The 17,845-nt window shown below is 57.5% G+C and overlaps 2 protein-coding genes across 3 annotated transcripts; both read right to left on the bottom strand.

The window, feature by feature from the left end:
* Window positions 1-293: 293 nt before the first annotated feature.
* On the bottom strand, window positions 294-8,619 carry tcte1 (t-complex-associated-testis-expressed 1). Of its 2 annotated transcripts, none has more exons than XM_002942154.5 (5): window positions 8,532-8,619; window positions 6,413-6,646; window positions 2,608-3,182; window positions 1,361-1,810; window positions 294-1,022 (listed from the first exon to the last, which is right to left on the bottom strand). In XM_002942154.5, exons 2-5 carry the CDS (start codon window positions 6,594-6,596, stop codon window positions 849-851), a joined length of 1,383 nt encoding a protein of 460 aa, XP_002942200.2. In that variant the 5' UTR covers window positions 6,597-6,646; window positions 8,532-8,619; the 3' UTR covers window positions 294-848. The 2 variants fall into 2 exon arrangements, with proteins under 2 accessions (XP_002942200.2, XP_012819451.2); XM_012963997.3 differs by having other exon boundaries at window positions 8,503-8,602.
* A 1,146-nt stretch (window positions 8,620-9,765) lies between these two features.
* On the bottom strand, window positions 9,766-16,922 carry mad2l1bp (MAD2L1 binding protein). The gene is made up of 3 exons (XM_031901835.1): window positions 16,899-16,922; window positions 13,160-13,391; window positions 9,766-12,083 (listed from the first exon to the last, which is right to left on the bottom strand). The coding sequence occupies exons 2-3, from the start codon at window positions 13,388-13,390 to the stop codon at window positions 11,571-11,573; spliced, it is 744 nt and encodes a 247-aa protein (XP_031757695.1). The 5' UTR covers window position 13,391; window positions 16,899-16,922; the 3' UTR covers window positions 9,766-11,570.
* Window positions 16,923-17,845: the final 923 nt, after the last annotated feature.

Consider the following 17,845-nt stretch of genomic DNA (forward strand, 5'->3'; position numbering starts at 1 on the left):
TTATTGGAGCTCCCTATAGATCCTCTCAGGTCCCTGTCTGGGTTTCATATGAGGGGTGGGCGTGTCCTAACGGTCCCTGTAGGAGGGGGAGAGCCAATCACAGCCCTGCACTCACACAAGCACAGACAGGCTTCAGTTCCCTATCAGGTCAGCCTAGCTGCTGATTGGTTCCAACATACAGTGCCGCCGGCCCCCTGCACAGCCTGGGAAAGGAGGCAGCAGGAAGTGGCACAGATGGGCGGGGCTAGTGGGGTTTGGGGGGAAATTTTCAATAAATCAGCCTGAAACTACTGTATAAAGCCCACCCCTTCTGTATTTAGCTCAGTACAATTCATTGGCACAATATTGTTTTTCCCACAATACTTCCCCTTTAAATTTGATATTTAATCATGTAATTTGGGGAGTATCCGGCAACTGTACAAACATAGGGAAACCCCCCAATGTACTGGAACAAGAAACGGGGTTCATGTGTCTAAGGGTTTGTGCCATTAAGGGTAACCACGGGGGCGGAGCCAGGTAGGTACAACAGAAGCTCATTGGCTGCAGTCAGTGGGCAATACTGGCACCCATTCTGGGCACACCTGGAGCTCCTCCCCCCAGCACAAGTCTTTGCTATAGGAGCAGGTCCTGATTGGAGCAGCACCGGGCACAAACCAAGGCTCAGGCCCCACCTTACAGATTGATTGGCACATATGGCACCCAGTAAGAACCAAGACACAAGGCGGTGAGTGGGCGCAGGGGGAGGGGCCAAAAGAGACAGCAGAGATCACAGTTACATTTATTGGGAAACAGTGAATCTGAGAAGAACTGAAGGTTTGGGGGGCACTTGGGTCCAAAGTACAAGAACACTAGGAGGAGCTTAGGGGTCTGTTATGCTCCTCCCCCTGGGCGCGCTCTCGGTTATTCTTTAGCACCTGATTGATGAAAAACTCGCTCTCCTGCCCAATCTCAGTCAGGCGCAGGTCCAACTCCAGCAGCGTCTCGTTGTCCGACATCCCCTCCAGCAGCTGCTTCCCCCCATCCTAGCAACAAGGGAAGAGACAGTTAGAGACATCCCACCCCAACCAGCCCCGCTCCCCAGCCATTCCTGCACTGGTACAACTGGGGTGTGCCCGGGGGGGTTTCAGGGGTGGCATGCTGCCCAGCTGCCTGGAAATTGGCATATGCGAGCACAAGAAGGGCGGGGCAATGTGCAGAGACGCCCCATATGCAAATCCAGGCCTGGCCACGCCCCATTAACCTAACCATGCCCAGAGCTAAAGAGGGACTGGATTCACTCTCTGGGGGGGGGGGGTGTCCATTTAGGGTTAACAGAACCAGGTTTTATCCCAATTGGACTTTCTGCTTGAATGGAACATACCGGGCCGATGCGGTTGCAGGCGAGGCTCAGGCGCCTCAGGGAGCCATTGTGGGTCAGCGCTTGGGACAAGGCGGAGGCAGTCGGCTCAGACAGTTCATTGCTGCCCAAGTGCAGTTCTTGTAGGGTCTGGTTGGGTAGGAGGGCATTGCACAGGGCCTGCCCCCCCTCATTCCCAACGTGGTTCAGCCTTAAGCTGAGGTTCCGGAGGGTCCAGTTGTTGGTCAGGGCATGGGCTAAGGCTTGGGCCCCGTGGGCACCCACGTTGTTATTGCTCAGATCGAGAACCCGCAGTGCACTCTCCTTCAGCAGTTTAGCAATGGCTCTAGCGCCTCGGTCTGAGACCTGGTTGTGAGACAGGTCCAAATGGACCAGAGCCGGGTGGTTCAGCAAACTTCTGACTAGAACACAAGCCTTGTCGTCATCCACTTTACTCTTGTGCAGTCGGAAAACCTGAGGATAAATGGATATTAACAGGGGGGGGGCAAACAAAGGGCAGAAAGTCCAACCTTTGGGGTATTAGGGTATGTGGATCTGCAGGGATCTCTAACAATCAGCCCATAGACCAATGTTAAACTGGGGATTCCTATATATGCCCCCCCCCCCCCATAGTACATTATCAGCCAACTTATATAAAGCTTGGTTCAATGCAAACCCAATGAGGTCACCTAATAGTCCCCAGAGCTGACAATCTATCAGTGACCCTGGAGCCACCCTACAGTTTGAGGGGGGGTTCACTAAGTTAATTTTTAGTATGTTATAGAATGGCCTATTCCTAGCAACTTTTCAATTGGTCTTCATTATTTCTTATAGTTTTTGAATTATTTCCCTTCTTCTTCTGACTCTTTGCAGCTTTCAAATGGGGGTCACTGACCCCGGCAGCCAAACCCTATTGCTCTGTGAGGCTCCAGTTTTATTGTTATTACTTATCTTTCTATGCAGTCCCTCCCCTATTCATATTCCCATCTCTAATTTAAGCCACTGCCTGGTTGCTAGGGTATATAAGACCCTAGCAACCAGATAGCTGCTGAAATACCAGATGGAGAGCTGCTGAACGAAAAAGCTAAACCACTGAAAAACCATCAGAATATCAATGTCTACATCATATTAAACGTTAATTTAGGGTGAACTACCCCTTTAATGTGCACCATCCCTATTATTTTCCTTATATGAAACCCTTATGGTGCCCCCAAGCTTCCCAACTACCCCAGCAGGGGTGCCTGTCACTATTACTTGCCCCACAGCTTTACCTTTAGATTCCTGAACACCCGGAGCGCCTGGGCCAGCGAGTTACAGTCCCGATCAGTAAAGCGGAACAGGTTCCACTCGAAGTTCATGCCGCAGTTCCTGACTCCATACACCAGGTGGAGCTCTTCCAAGCCGGGCAGGAGAGGGGCTACGAGCCCCAAGTCGAAGTGGTCCATGGATGGCAGGTCTATGCCGGCCTCGCTCCCTGTGTCGGAAAGCTCGTCTTCCTCCGCGTCCTTCTTGGTTTCCAGCTTGACGGGGGGCAGAAGCTCCTTGATATCCAGTTTCTTCACAAAGTCCCGGCTGAGCTCGGCGGCCTCCAGAACCGGGTCGGTGTCGGACACGTCGGGAATGAAGCGCTCAATGAGATGTTCCAGGTTCCTCTCGAAGAACAGTCTCTTCCAACTGCCCCCGTAGCTGGAGATGTCACACACGGGCCAGCGGGCTGTGCAGCACCGCCTCCAGTACTGCTCATAGCCAATCAGATTGGCCGTTACCTGCAGGGGCAGCGAGGGGGAGAGGCGCTCCAACACCTTCACTCGGTGCTTCGGCAGCAGTCGCTCCAGGGTGGGTCTCTCTGCACAGACAGTGTCATTAATAATTATATGCCTTTATTATGGACTCACCTGAAAGGGGGCGTGGCTAAAGCATCCCATGGCTCCTCCCCATCTACTCTCTCCACCCCTTCTACTCATATGTCTCCTACACTCTCAGCCATTGTCCTCTAGGCCCCTCTTACCCCTCTTACTGGGAGCCGGAGTAAGGCCCATAACGATAGGCCGTCCCCTCTTACTGGGAGCCGGAGTAAGGCCCATAACGATAGGCCCTCCCCTCTTACTGGGAGCCGGAGTAAGGCCCATAACTATAGGCCCTCCCCTCTTACTGGGAGCCGGAGTAAGGCCCATAACTATAGGCCGTCCCCTCTTACTGGGAGCCGGAGTAAGGCCCATAACGATAGGCCGTCCCCTCTTACTGGGAGCCTGAGTAAGGCCCATAACGATAGGCCGTCCCCTCTTACTGGGAGCCGGAGTAAGGCCCATAACGATAGGCCGTCCCCTCTTACTGGGAGCCGGAGTAAGGCCCATAACGATAGGCCGTCCCCTCTTACTGGGAGCCGGAGTAAGGACCATAACGATAGGCCGTCCCCTCTTACTGGGAGCCGGAGTAAGGACCATAACGATAGGCCGTCCCCTCTTACTGGGAGCCGGAGTAAGGCCCATAACGATAGGCCCTCCCCTCTTACTGGGAGCCGGAGTAAGGCCCATAACGATAGGCCCTCCCCTCTTACTGGGAGCCGGAGTAAGGCCCATAACGATAGGCCGTCCCCTCTTACTGGGAGCCGGAGTAAGGACCATAACGATAGGCCGTCCCCTCTTACTGGGAGCCGGAGTAAGGCCCATAACGATAGGCCGTCCCCTCTTACTGGGAGCCGGAGTAAGGCCCATAACGATAGGCCCTCCCCTCTTACTGGGAGCCGGAGTAAGGCCCATAACGATAGGCCGTCCCCTCTTACTGGGAGCCGGAGTAAGGACCATAACGATAGGCCGTCCCTCTTACTGGGAGCCGGAGTAAGGCCCATAACGATAGGCCCTCCCCTCTTACTGGGAGCCGGAGTAAGGCCCATAACTATAGGCCCTCCCCTCTTACTGGGAGCCGGAGTAAGGCCCATAACTATAGGCCGTCCCCTCTTACTGGGAGCCGGAGTAAGGCCCATAACGATAGGCCGTCCCCTCTTACTGGGAGCCTGAGTAAGGCCCATAACGATAGGCCGTCCCCTCTTACTGGGAGCCGGAGTAAGGCCCATAACGATAGGCCGTCCCCTCTTACTGGGAGCCGGAGTAAGGCCCATAACGATAGGCCGTCCCCTCTTACTGGGAGCCGGAGTAAGGACCATAACGATAGGCCGTCCCCTCTTACTGGGAGCCGGAGTAAGGACCATAACGATAGGCCGTCCCCTCTTACTGGGAGCCGGAGTAAGGCCCATAACGATAGGCCGTCCCCTCTTACTGGGAGCCGGAGTAAGGCCCATAACGATAGGCCCTCCCCTCTTACTGGGAGCCGGAGTAAGGCCCATAACGATAGGCCGTCCCCTCTTACTGGGAGCCGGAGTAAGGCCCATAACGATAGGCCGTCCCCTCTTACTGGGAGCCGGAGTAAGGACCATAACGATAGGCCGTCCCCTCTTACTGGGAGCCGGAGTAAGGACCATAACGATAGGCCGTCCCTCTTACTGGGAGCCGGAGTAAGGCCCATAACGATAGGCCGTCCCCTGTTACTGGGAGCCGGAGTAAGGACCATAACGATAGGCCGTCCCCTCTTACTGGGAGCCGGAGTAAGGCCCATAACGATAGGCCGTCCCCTCTTACTGGGAGCCGGAGTAAGGCCCATAACGATAGGCCGTCCCCTCTTACTGGGAGCCGGAGTAAGGCCCATAACGATAGGCCGTCCCTCTTACTGGGAGCCGGAGTAAGGCCCATAACGATAGGCCCGTCCCCTCTTACTGGGAGCCGGAGTAAGGCCCATAACGATAGGCCGTCCCCTCTTACTGGGAGCCGGAGTAAGGCCCATAACGATAGGCCGTCCCCTCTTACTGGGAGCCGGAGTAAGGCCCATAACCTCTTACTGGGAGCCGGAGTAAGGCCCATAACGATAGGCCGTCCCCTCTTACTGGGAGCCGGAGTAAGGCCCATAACGATAGGCCGTCCCCTCTTACTGGGAGCCGGAGTAAGGCCCATAACGATAGGCCGTCCCCTCTTACTGGGAGTGGATAACTAGTCAGACCATCACTGCAGCAGGGAGGGGCTTTTATTTCTAATAACTGTGTGTGTGTGTGAGCGCCCCCTGTGGGCTCCGCCCCTTCCCACGCCCCCCCCCCCCCCCCCCCCCCGGGAGAGAGGATTATAAATAGATAATGAATAATTGAGGCCCAGAGAGGAGACTGAGTCGGGATAGAAAGGTCACAACTGACTGGAAATGGAGACGTAAATGGAAAACAGCCCGGGGGGGGGGCATTTAATCACTCGCACAGAACCCCCCCCCCAGTATTCCCTTCATTCTCTGTCATTGAGAAATTAAAGAAAAAGTGCAGAACCTTGTGGGAGAATCCCATGTAACTGCCTCATGGCTGGGCACTGGGTCGGGTCCGTCAGTACCTGGTACCAACTCCTGTATCATTGGGGCCCCAGGCAGATCCGGACTTGGTCTCAAAATAGGCCCCAATATTTCCAGTACCCAAACAGCCCCCCCAGCCCAATAAATAGTGACTGTCCCTGGTATAAGATGGGGGAGGAAAAGCAAATTCACCAAGTACCAATGGAATAGGGGCCCGTGCCCACCCATTGCCCACCCATTGCCTACACATTGGGAACCCATTGCCCACCCATTGCCTACACATTGGGAACCCATTGCCCACCCATTGGCCACCCATTGCCCACCCATTGGCCACCCATTGCCCACCCTTTGCCCACCCATTGCCTACACATTGGGAACCCATTGCCCACCCTTTGCCCACCCATTGCCTACACATTGGGAACCCTTTGGCCACCCATTGCCCACCCATAGCCCACCCATTGTGAACCCATCGCCCACCCTTTGCCCACCCATCGCCCACCCATTGGGAACCCATCGCCCACCCTTTGCCCACCCATAGCCCACCCATTGGGAACCCATCGCCCACCCTTTGCCCACCCATTGGCCACCCATTGCCTACACATTGGCCACCCATTGCCCACACATTGGCCACCCATTGTCTACACATTGCCCACCCATTGCCCACACATATCTGCCCGGGGCCCTAGAGCCACTTACGTGCAAAGTTCGTGACGATGTGCTGCAGGCAGAGGTCGCTGAGCAGGGGGACAATGGCCAACGACCATGTTGGATCTTCTGCAATAATTCTGCGCATCCTTCTGGGGTCGGCGGCCGGGTTTCTTTGCCCCACTGGTAACGGCGCCGGCACCAAACCTCTTACACTGGGAGGGGCCTCAATCATCTTGCTGAGCCAATGGGCAGTGAGTTGTGGAACTGTATATGCTTTTACCCCTGTGAGTTAGGACAGAGAGATAAGAGGGTGCTTAGGGCCCGCATACCCGGAACCCACAGGGTTAGACTGTAAGGGCCGGTGCTTAGGGCCCACACACTGGGAACCCATAAGGTTAGACTGTAAGGGCCGGCGCTTAGGGCCCACACACCCGGAACCCACAGGGTTAGACTGTAAGGGCCGGTGCTTAGGGCCCACATACCCGGAACCCACAGGGTTAGACTGTAAGGGCCAGTGCTTACGGCCCACACACTGGGAACCCACAGGGTTAGACTGTAAGGGCCGGCGCTTAGGGCCCGCATACCCGGAACCCACAGGGTTAGACTGTAAGGGCCGGTGCTTAGGGCCCACACACCCGGAACCCACAGGGTTAGACTGTAAGGGCCGGCGCTTAGGGCCCGCATACCCGGAACCCACAGGGTTAGACTGTTAGGGCCGGCGCTTAGGGCCCACATACCCGGAACCCACAGGGTTAGACTGTAAGGGCCGGCGCTTAGGGCCCGCATACCCGGAACCCACAGGGTTAGACTGTTAGGGCCGGCGCTTAGGGCCCACATACCCGGAACCCACAGGGTTAGACTGTAAGGGCCGGCGCTTAGGGCCCGCATACCCGGAACCCACAGGGTTAGACTGTAAGGGCCGATGCTTAGGGCCCACACACCCAGAACCCACAGGGTTAGACTGTAAGGGCCGGTGCTTAGGGCCCACACACTGGGAACCCACAGGGTTAGACTGTAAGGGCCGGTGCTTAGGGCCCGCATACCCGGAACCCACAGGGTTAGACTGTAAGGGCCGGCGCTTAGGGCCCACATACCCGGAACCCACAGGGTTAGACTGTAAGGGCCAGCGCTTAGGGCCCACATACCCGGAACCCACAGGGTTAGACTGTAAGGGCCGGTGCTTAGGGCCCACATACCCGGAACCCACAGGGTTAGACTGTAAGGGCCGGTGCTTAGGGCCCGCATACCCGGAACCCACAGGGTTAGACTGTAAGGGCCGGTGCTTAGGGCCCACACACTGGGAACCCACAGGGTTAGACTGTAAGGGCCGGCGCTTAGGGCCCACATACCCAGAACCCAGAACCCACAGGGTTAGACTGTAAGGGCCGGTGCTTAGGGCCCACACACCCAGAACCCACAGGGTTAGACTGTAAGGGCCGGTGCTTAGGGCCCACACACCCAGAACCCACAGGGTTAGACTGTAAGGGCCGGTGCTTAGGGCCCGCATACCCGGAACCCACAGGGTTAGACTGTAAGGGCCGGTGCTTAGGGCCCACACACTGGGAACCCACGGGGTTAGACTGTAAGGGCCGGTGCTTAGGGCCCACATACCCGGAACCCACAGGGTTAGACTGTAAGGGCCGGTGCTTAGGGCCCACACACTGGGAACCCACAAGGTTAGACTGTAAGGGCCGGTGCTTAGGGCCCACATACCCGGAACCCACAGGGTTAGACTGTAAGGGCCGGCGCTTAGGGCCCACATACCCAGAACCCACAAGGTTAGACTGTAAGGGCCGGTGCTTAGGGCCCACATACCCAGAACCCACAGGGTTAGACTGTAAGGGCCGGCGCTTAGGGCCCACATACCCGGAACCCACAGGGTTATTATTATTATTATTATTATAAGGGTTAGACTATAAGGGCCTTTGTGTTTATTTGGGGTGAGTAGAACATATACACATATAAATATTTCTTTGCACTGAATGCCTTGTAGGTAACAACTCGCTTTACGGCAGGGGCCCCACACTGAGGGTGAGACACAGGGCATTAGGGCTGAACATATAATACAATGTGAGAGGTAAGGGAGCTTGGCTGGGGGCTCCCGTATTACCCTGCCCCCCATACCCCTACCTACCTACCTACAGCCAATCCCCAGGCACAGACTTACTGTAGCACCGCGGTACCGGCTCTCCCCTGGCTGCTACCGGCCGGAGTTTACCGTTCCCATGGCAACACAGGCAGCGCTATTTCCCCGCACGGATTCTGCCCCGGAGCGCCCCCTGGCGGGTACCGCGTAACATGATCCGCACTTTAACCCATTCGCCGCTCTCTGTTCCGGCACCGAGGGCTGAAAAGGGTCGGACCGGGGGTTGGGGCAAGTTGCTATTGTCTGGCCCCCCAGGTCTGGCAGGTCCGGGTACTTTAGCCCCCCTAATACTGACCCATCTCTTCCCACCCCTCCCTTAACCTCTTAACTGCCCCCTCTCCCATACGGAGCCTTCTCTGCCCTCCCTTCCCTAACACTGACCCCCAACTGCAACGCCCCCCCCCCCCCCCCCCCCCCCAGCAGAGATCTGTAAAAAATCTGCCATATTGTTACCCCTAAGTTTGCCCATAGCCTGTACAGAGAGATACCGTAAAACTATGGCACATAGGGATTCCCCTGTACTAAGCACAATTCAGCAGGAACAGCCCCCTAAGTTTGCCCATAGCCTGTACAGAGAGATACCATAAAACTATGGCACATAGGGATTCCCCTGTACTAAGCACAATTCAGCAGGAACAGCCCCCTAAGTTTGCCCATAGCCTGTACAGAGAGATACCATAAAACTATGGCACATAGGGATTCCCCTGTACTAAGCACAATTCAGCAGGAACAGCCCCCTAAGTTTGCTCATAGCCTGTACAGAGAGATACCATAAAACTATGGCACATAGGGATTCCCCTGTACTAAGCACAATTCAGCAGGAACAGCCCCCTAAGTTTGCTCATAGCCTGTACAGAGAGATACCATAAAACTATGGCACATAGGGATTCCCCTGTACTAAGCACAATTCAGCAGGAACAGCCCCCTAAGTTTGCTCATAGCCTGTACAGAGAGATACCATAAAACTATGGCACATAGGGATTCCCCTGTACTAAGCACAATTCAGCAGGAACAGCCCCCTAAGTTTGCTCATAGCCTGTACAGAGAGATACCATAAAACTATGGCACATAGGGATTCCCCTGTACTAAGCACAATTCAGCAGGAACAGCCCCCTAAGTTTGCTCATAGCCTGTACAGAGAGATACCCTAAAACTATGGCACATAGGGATTCCCCTGTACTAAGCACAATTCAGCAGGAACAGCCCCCTAAGTTTGCTCATAGCCTGTACAGAGAGATACCATAAAACAGGAGGATTTGGATAAAAACCTTTATTTGAGGGTGGGTCCCAAAGTATGGGGGTGCAGAGGAGGTAGTTTCCTAGAAGAAGCCAATGCCATAGGTCAGACAGAGAAAATGAAATAGTGCAGCCTCTATACACAGACACAGGGTTAAACTGTGCGTCTCTGACAGACAGACAGACAGACAGAATGTTGGGAAATTCCTTGGGCTGCTAAATATTAGCAAGTTTAGCACCTGTCACTTTAATAAAAATATAGATTCTCTTTAGTTTCATAATAATAAAAAAAAGTAAAAACTTTACATTAAAAACCAAGGAGAGAAAGTGCAACCTGTGCGGTTCAGGCCTTAGTGACCCCAGCGCTGCCCCCGGCACGTCAGATAGTGACCCCCGCAGCAGCACCCTGGGGGTATCTATGTATAAGGCACAGGATTTACTCCATTCCCGACTACTCCCCTTTGGGGGGCAGTGAGATTATTGGGGTTCATATGCATTCAGGAGTCAGGCCGACCCAGTCAGGATAAAGTTTCAGGCTATTGTCATACAGAGAGTTATAGTTGTGCCTCTCCTTAGGCTTGGGGTGGGGGGGCTCGAGCTTCCTTGTACAGAGGGAAAGTTTCAGGCTATTGTCATACAGAGAGTTATAGTTGTGCCTCTCCTTAGGCTTGGGGTGGGGGGGCTCGAGCTTCCTTGTACAGAGGGAAAGTTTCAGGCTATTGCCATACAGAGAGAGTTATAGTTGTGCCTCTCCTTAGGCTTGGGGTGGGGGGGCTCGAGCTTCCTTGTACAGAGGGAAAGTTTCAGGCTATTGCCATACAGAGAGTTATAGTTGTGCCTCTCCTTAGGCTTGGGGTGGGGGGGCTCGAGCTTCCTTGTACAGAGGGAAAGTTTCAGGCTATTGCCATACAGAGAGAGTTATAGTTGTGCCTCTCCTTAGGCTTGGGGTGGGGGGGCTCGAGCTTCCTTGTACAGAGGGAAAGTTTCAGGCTATTGCCATACAGAGAGTTATAGTTGTGCCTCTCCTTAGGCTTGGGGTGGGGGGGCTCGAGCTTCCTTGTACAGAGGGAAAGTTTCACCCTATTGCCATACAGGGAGTTATAGTTGTGCCTCTCCTTGGGGTGGGGGGGCTCGAGCTTCCTTGTACAGAGGGAAAGTTTCACCCTATTGCCATACAGGGAGTTATAGTTGTGCCTCTCCTTGGGGTGGGGGGGCTCGAGCTTCCTTGTACAGAGGGAAAGTTTCAGGCTATTGCCATACAGGGAGTTATAGTTGTGCCTCTCCTTAGGCTTGGGGTGGGGGGGCTCGAGCTTCCTTGTACAGAGGGAAAGTTTCACCCTATTGCCATACAGAGAGTTATAGTTGTGCCTCTCCTTAGGCTTGGGGTGGGGGGGCTCGAGCTTCCTTGTACAGAAGGAAAGTTTCACCCTATTGCCATACAGAGAGTTATAGTTGTGCCTCTCCTTAGGCTTGGGGTGGGGGGGCTCGAGCTTCGTTGTACAGAGGGAAAGTTTCAGGCTATTGCCATACAGGGAGTTATAGTTGTGCCTCTCCTTGGGGTGGGGGGGGCTGAGTTTCAGGCAGTGATACAGACACAGGATGTGCCCTGGCAGAATGGCAGCCCATACTCTGGGGCCCCCTGTATTGCACCTACCCCCGGGGGGCACTTCCTGTCCCCTATCTGCCCCATTACTAACCCTATGCAGCAGCAGGGGTACCCCCACCCGCACACAGGTTCCTCACAGAATACAAGGTTTCGCCTACAGCAGCACCATTTTCCTGCCAGAACCGCAACACTTGGTCCAAAGATAAAAACCCAGACGTTCAGTTCTGAAAGCCCTTGACTGTAACGGGAGCCTGGAACCAGATATAATCCCCGCTGGTGGGTTCCGGGGCCGGAGAGTCCGTACATGCCAGTCTGACAGTCAGGGTGTGGCCCCTGCTGGGCACCTTATAATTCAGCTTGGGCTTGAACCAGTCTGTGCCGCACTGGCGCTGCCCCTGCACCATCACCACCAGACTCAGTACAGACGTAGCGCGCAGGTCGCTGAATGGGTCGGCCAGGAACAGGGCATGGAACAGCTGGCGCAGACACGGCCGGGTACCCAGGCTCTGCTCCCCGTTACCCACGCTCACCCCCGCCATGTCGATATCGTACAGCTCTTTGGGATTCACGGGGTTCCCCCCCAGCAGCAGCAGAACGCGGGGTACAGGGGTGATGGCGAACAGAGTTTCAAGCTGACCCAGTAGCTCCTCCAGGTCCGACAGAGTCTGTTTGCACTGGCGGTTCCCCAGCTCCTCGGTCCAAGAGCGTTTCTTGGCAGCATCTTCACTTCCCTGGGGAGAGATAAACACAGAGCTAAACTACAACTGGAACCGCCGAACTAACACGGGTGCTGCTACACGGGTGCTGCTACACGGGTGCTGCTACACGGGTGCTGCTACACGGGTGCTGCTACACGGGTGCTGCTACACGGGTGCTGCTACACGGGTGCTGCTACTTGCAGTTCAACAACCGAGGGCCCCAGTGCACTCATTTATGCTGCCAGTGACTGTGCCAAGCGTGCCCATGTTATCTGCTGAGCTGGGCAAAGACACAGAGACAGACACAGAGACTGAACACATATTGGTTCTGCTCAGTCAAGGGGCTGACCCAGTTACACAGTACCACTATATACAGCGACCGCAATGATCTGTCGCTCTACTTACTGCTGATATTTACATTGGAACAATAAAGGGAAGCTAAACCCTGCGGCACAGCGCGGCTCAACCCAACGTTACTCAGCTGTTGCCGGACTACAAATCCCAGAATAATGTAACATATAATGAAGGGTGAGGCATGCTGGGAGCTGTAGTCCAGCAACATCAGGGTTGTATTCTTAAAGCAATACTGCCCAATAAAACTTTCCCCCATTAAAATGCAAGAAATCCCCCAATGAGAATCCCAGCTGATGTGAGTAAATCCGGCTCCCTGTTCTCTGTTCCTGCAATTGGAGTTGGGAGCAATAAGCACAGTTTCCCAGCACTGAACAAGTCTGTCCCTTTATCCCCATGTCTGATTCCTGTGCCATATAATGACGGGAAAATGCCATCATTATCTCTATATGTAAGGTACCAGCAAGGGGCCGGACACAGGGAATCAGCATTCTCATTGGTCACTTCTCTTGCACTTATAATCACATGTTGCTCAGTAGAAGGCTCATTGGGGAATTTCCTTGCATCTAGAATTACGTTTTTTGGCAACTTCTATAGCAACACTAGGGGGCGCCGTGGGGCAGCGTTATGGTTGGGTTTATATCCCCTTTAAATGCTCCATTGGATAAAAGACCAATCAGTTATGGCTAAGTGAGGTCACACACAGCCGCCCAACCTGAGCCAGCGGCCTATGCACTAAGGCCTGAGCCAATGATTACCTGCGCTTTCCCGCTGAACCCCAGCAGCTGCTCATACGGGAGGGGCAGTTGGTGGCGCTGGTGCAGAATGTGCTTTAGCAGCTCGCAGGTGAATCGGCAGCAGCTTTCCCGCGTTACCAGCCCAGGGAATACCACCGATACAGTGAGATCTTCCTGAGAGCAGCGCCGCTGGGAGGAAAGGAGTCGGCCCTGAGCTCTCCGGGGAGGCGGATCTTGGCCACATTGCGCCATCCTGTGATAAAGGGTAAGTAGGCACCATAAGTACTCGTGTCACTGTAACCCCCCAGTAATACCCCAGTCAGTACTTTCTGCCCTTCTCACACACAGATGCACCTCTCATTCAATAAGACCAGGCAGTAACCCATGGCAACCAAAGCACCACTTCCACTTTTCTACCTAAAAAAATGAAAAAGCTGATCACTCATCCATCTCCCAGCAGCCCCTGCCCCCCACACACACACAGCCTCCATCTCCCAGCAGCCCCTGCCCCCCACACACACACAGCCTCCATCTCCCAGCAGCCCCTGCCCGCACACACACAGCCTCCATCTCCCAGCAGCCCCTGCCCCCCACACACAGCCTCCTCTCTCCAGCAGTCCCCCTGCCCCCCACACACACACAGCCTCCATCTCCCAGCAGCCCTGCCCCACCCACACACACAACAGCCTCCATCTCCAGCAGCCCCTGCCCCCACAACACACACAGCCTCCATCTCCAGCAGCCCTGCCACCACACACACAGCCTCCACTCTCCCAGCAGCCCCTGCCTCACCCACACACAGTTGCACAGCCTCCATCCCCCAGCAGCCCCTGCCCCACACACACACAGACCGGTCCATCTCCAGCAGCCCTGCGGCCGCCACACACACAGCCTCCAATCTCCCAGCGCCCCTGCCCCACACAACACAGCCCTCCATCTCCACAGCAGCCCTGCTCCCCACAACACAGCCTCCATCTCCAGCAGCCCCTGCCCCACATCAGCACAGGCCGTCCATCTCCCAGCAGCCCTGGGCCCCCCACACACAACAGCAGCCTCCATCTCCCAGCAGCCGCCTGCCCCCACACACACAGCCTCCATCTCCAAGCAGCAAGCACCCTGCCCCACACACACACACAGCCTCCATCTCCCCACAGCCCCTGCCCCCACACACAGCCTCCATCTCCCGCAGCAGCCCCTGCCCCCCACACACACAGCCTCAATCTGCCCAGCAGCCCCTGCCCCCCACACACACAGCCTCCATCTCCCAGCAGCCCCTGCCCCGCCCCAAACACACACACACACCTCCATCTCCACAGCCCTGCTCACCCACACACAACAGCCTCCAATCTCCACGCAGCCCCTGCCCCATACAACACAAGCGCACAACCTCCCTCTCCCCAGCAGCCCTGCCCCCCATACACACACACAAGCCTCCCTCTCCCAGCCAGGCCCTGCCCATACCACACAGCCCTCCCTCTCCAGCAGCCCTGCCCCCCTAACACACAGCCTCGCATCCTCCCAGCAGCCCCTGCCCCACACCACACCAGCCTCCAATCTCCCAGCAGCCCCTGCCCCCATACACACACACAGCCTGCCCTCTCCCAGCAGCCCCTGCCCCCCATACATACACACACACGCCTCCCTCTCCCAGCAGATCCCTGCCTCCCATACACCACAGCCTCCATCTCAGCAGCCCCCTGCCCCACTTCACTAAATCACACAGCCTCCCTTCACCAGCAGCGCCCTTGCCCCACAACACAGCCTCCCTCTCCCCACACCCCTGCCCCCCATACAACACACACGCCTCCCTCTCGCCAGCAGCGCCTGCCCCACTCACACAGCCTCCCTCTCCCAGAGCCCTTGCCCACTCACCACACAGCCTCCATCTCCAGCAGCCCCTCCCCTCACACACATGCAGCCTCCCTCTCCGCAGCAGCCCCTGCCCCACTCACACACACAGCTCCCTCTCCACAGCCCTGCCCCCACACACAGCCTCCCTCTCCCAGTGCAGCCCCTGCCCCCCATACACAACAGCACACAGCCTCCCTCTCCCAGCAGCCCCTGCCCCCCATACACACACAGCCTCCCTCTCCCAGCAGCCCCTGCCCCCATACACACACAGCCTCCCCTCCCCAGCAGCCCCTGCCCCCCATACACACACAGCCTCCCTCTCCCAGCAGCCCCTGCCCCACTCACACACACAGCCTCCCTCTCCCAGCAGCCTCCCCCCCATACACACAGCCTCCTCTCCCAGCAGCCCCTGCCTCCCCATACACACAGCCTCCATCTCCAGCAGGCCCTGCCCCACACCAGCCTCCCTCTCCCAGCAACCCCTGCCCACACACACACACAGCCTCCCCTCTCCCAGCAGCCCCTGCCCCCCATACACACAGCCTCCCTCTCCCAGCAGCGCCACGTGCCCCACTCCACACACACAGCCTCCCTCTCCCAGCAGCCCCTGCCAGCCACTCACACCCACAGCCTCCCTCTCCAGCAGCCCCTGCCCCCCATAAACAAGTACACACACAGCTCCATCTCCCAGCAGCCCCTGCCCCATACACACACACAGCCTCCCCTCTCCAGCAGCCCCTGCGCCACCCACACAGCCTCCTCTCCCAGCACCCCTGCCCCACTCACACAGCCTCCCTCTCCCAGCAGCCCCTGCCCCATCATACACACAGCCTCCCTCTCCCAGCAGCCCCTGCCCCACTCATACACACAGCCTCTCTCTCCCAGCAGCCCTGCCCCACTCATACACACAGCCTCCCTCTCCCAGCAGCCCCTGCCCACTCATACACACAGCCTCCCTCTCCCAGCAGCCCCTGCCCCCCATACACACAAGGCCTCCATCTCCCCCCAGCAGCCCCTCCCCACTCACACAGCCTCCCTCTCCCAGCAGCCCCTGCCCCACACACACACACACAGCCTCCCTCTCCCAGCAGCCCCTGCCCCCCATACCAACAGCCTCCCTCTCCCAGCAGCCCCTGCCCCCCCAAAACACACAGCCTCCCTCTCCCAGCAGCCCTGCCCACACACACAGCCTCCATCTCCCAGCAGCCCCTGCCCCACTCACACACACAGCCTCCATCTCCCAGCAGCCCCTCCCACACACACACACACAGCCTCCCTCTCTCCCAGCAGCCCCTGCCCCAACACACACACACAGCCTCCCTCTCCAGCAGCCCTGCCCCCCATACACACAGCCTCCCTCTCTCCAGCAGCCCCTGCCCCCACACACACACACCTCCCCTCTCCCAGCAGCCCCTGCCCCCCATACACACACAGCCCTCCCTCTCCCAGCAGCCCCTGCCCACTCACACACAACAGCCTCCCTCTCCCAGCAGCCCTGCCCCCCATACACACACACAGCCTCCATCTCCCAGCAGCCCCTGCCCCCATACACACACACAGCCTCCCTCTCCCAGCAGCCCCTGCCCCCACAACACATCCAGCCTCCCTCTCCCAGCAGCCCCTGCCCACTCACACAGCCTCCCTCTCCCAGCAGCCCCTGCCCCACTCATACACACAGCCTCCCTCTCCACAGCCCCCTGCCCCACTCATACACACAGCCTCCCTCTCCCAGCAGCCCCCCACTCATACACACAGCCTCCCTCTCCCAGCAGCCCCTGCCCCACTCATACACACAGCCTCCCTCTCCCAGCAGCCCCTGCCCCACTCATACACACAGCCTCCCTCTCCCAGCAGCCCCTGCCCCCCATACACACAGCCTCCATCTCCCAGCAGCCCCTGCCCCACTCACACAGCCTCCCTCTCCCAGCAGCCCCTGCCCACACACACACACAGCCTCCCTCTCCCAGCAGCCCCTGCCCCCCATACACACAGCCTCCCTCTCCCAGCAGCCCCTGCCCCCCACACACACACAGCCTCCCTCTCCCAGCAGCCCCTGCCCCACACACACAGCCTCCATCTCCCAGCAGCCCCTGCCCCACTCACACACACAGCCTCCATCTCCCAGCAGCCCTGCCCCACACACACACAGCCTCCCTCTCCCAGCAGCCCCTGCCCCACACACACACACACACAGCCTCCCTCTCCCAGCAGCCCCTGCCCCCCATACACACACAGCCTCCCTCTCCCAGCAGCCCCTGCCCCCCATACACACAGCCTCCCTCTCCCAGCAGCCCCTGCCCCCACAACACACACACAGCCTCCTTCCCAGCAGCCCCTGCCCCCATTACACACAGCCTCCCTCTCCCAGCAGCCCCTGCCCCCCACACAACACAGCCTCCTCTCCCAGCAGCCCCTGCCCCACAACAACAGCCTCCATCTCCCAGCAGCCCTGCCCCACTCACACACACACAGCCTCCCTCTCCGCCACGCAGGCCCCTGCCCCACACACACACACACAGCCTCCATCTCCCAGCAGCCCCTGCCCCACACACACACACACACACAGCCTCCCTCTCCCAGCAGCCCCTGCCCCACCACACACACAGCCTCCCTCTCCCAGCAGCCCCTGCCCCACTCACACAGCCTCCCTCTCCCAGCAGCCCCTGCCCCACTCACACAGCCTCCCTCTCCCAGCAGCCCCTGCCCCACTCATACACACAGCCCCCCTCCAGCAGCCCCTGCCCCACTCACACACACAGCCTCCCTCTCCACAGCAGCCCCTGCCCCACTCACACGACACACACCAGCCTCCATCTCCCAGCAGCCCCTGCCCACTCACACAGCCTCACCTCTCCC

This window comes from Xenopus tropicalis, chromosome 5 (assembly GCF_000004195.4).
Source record: "Xenopus tropicalis strain Nigerian chromosome 5, UCB_Xtro_10.0, whole genome shotgun sequence".
Taxonomy (NCBI): domain Eukaryota; kingdom Metazoa; phylum Chordata; class Amphibia; order Anura; family Pipidae; genus Xenopus; species Xenopus tropicalis.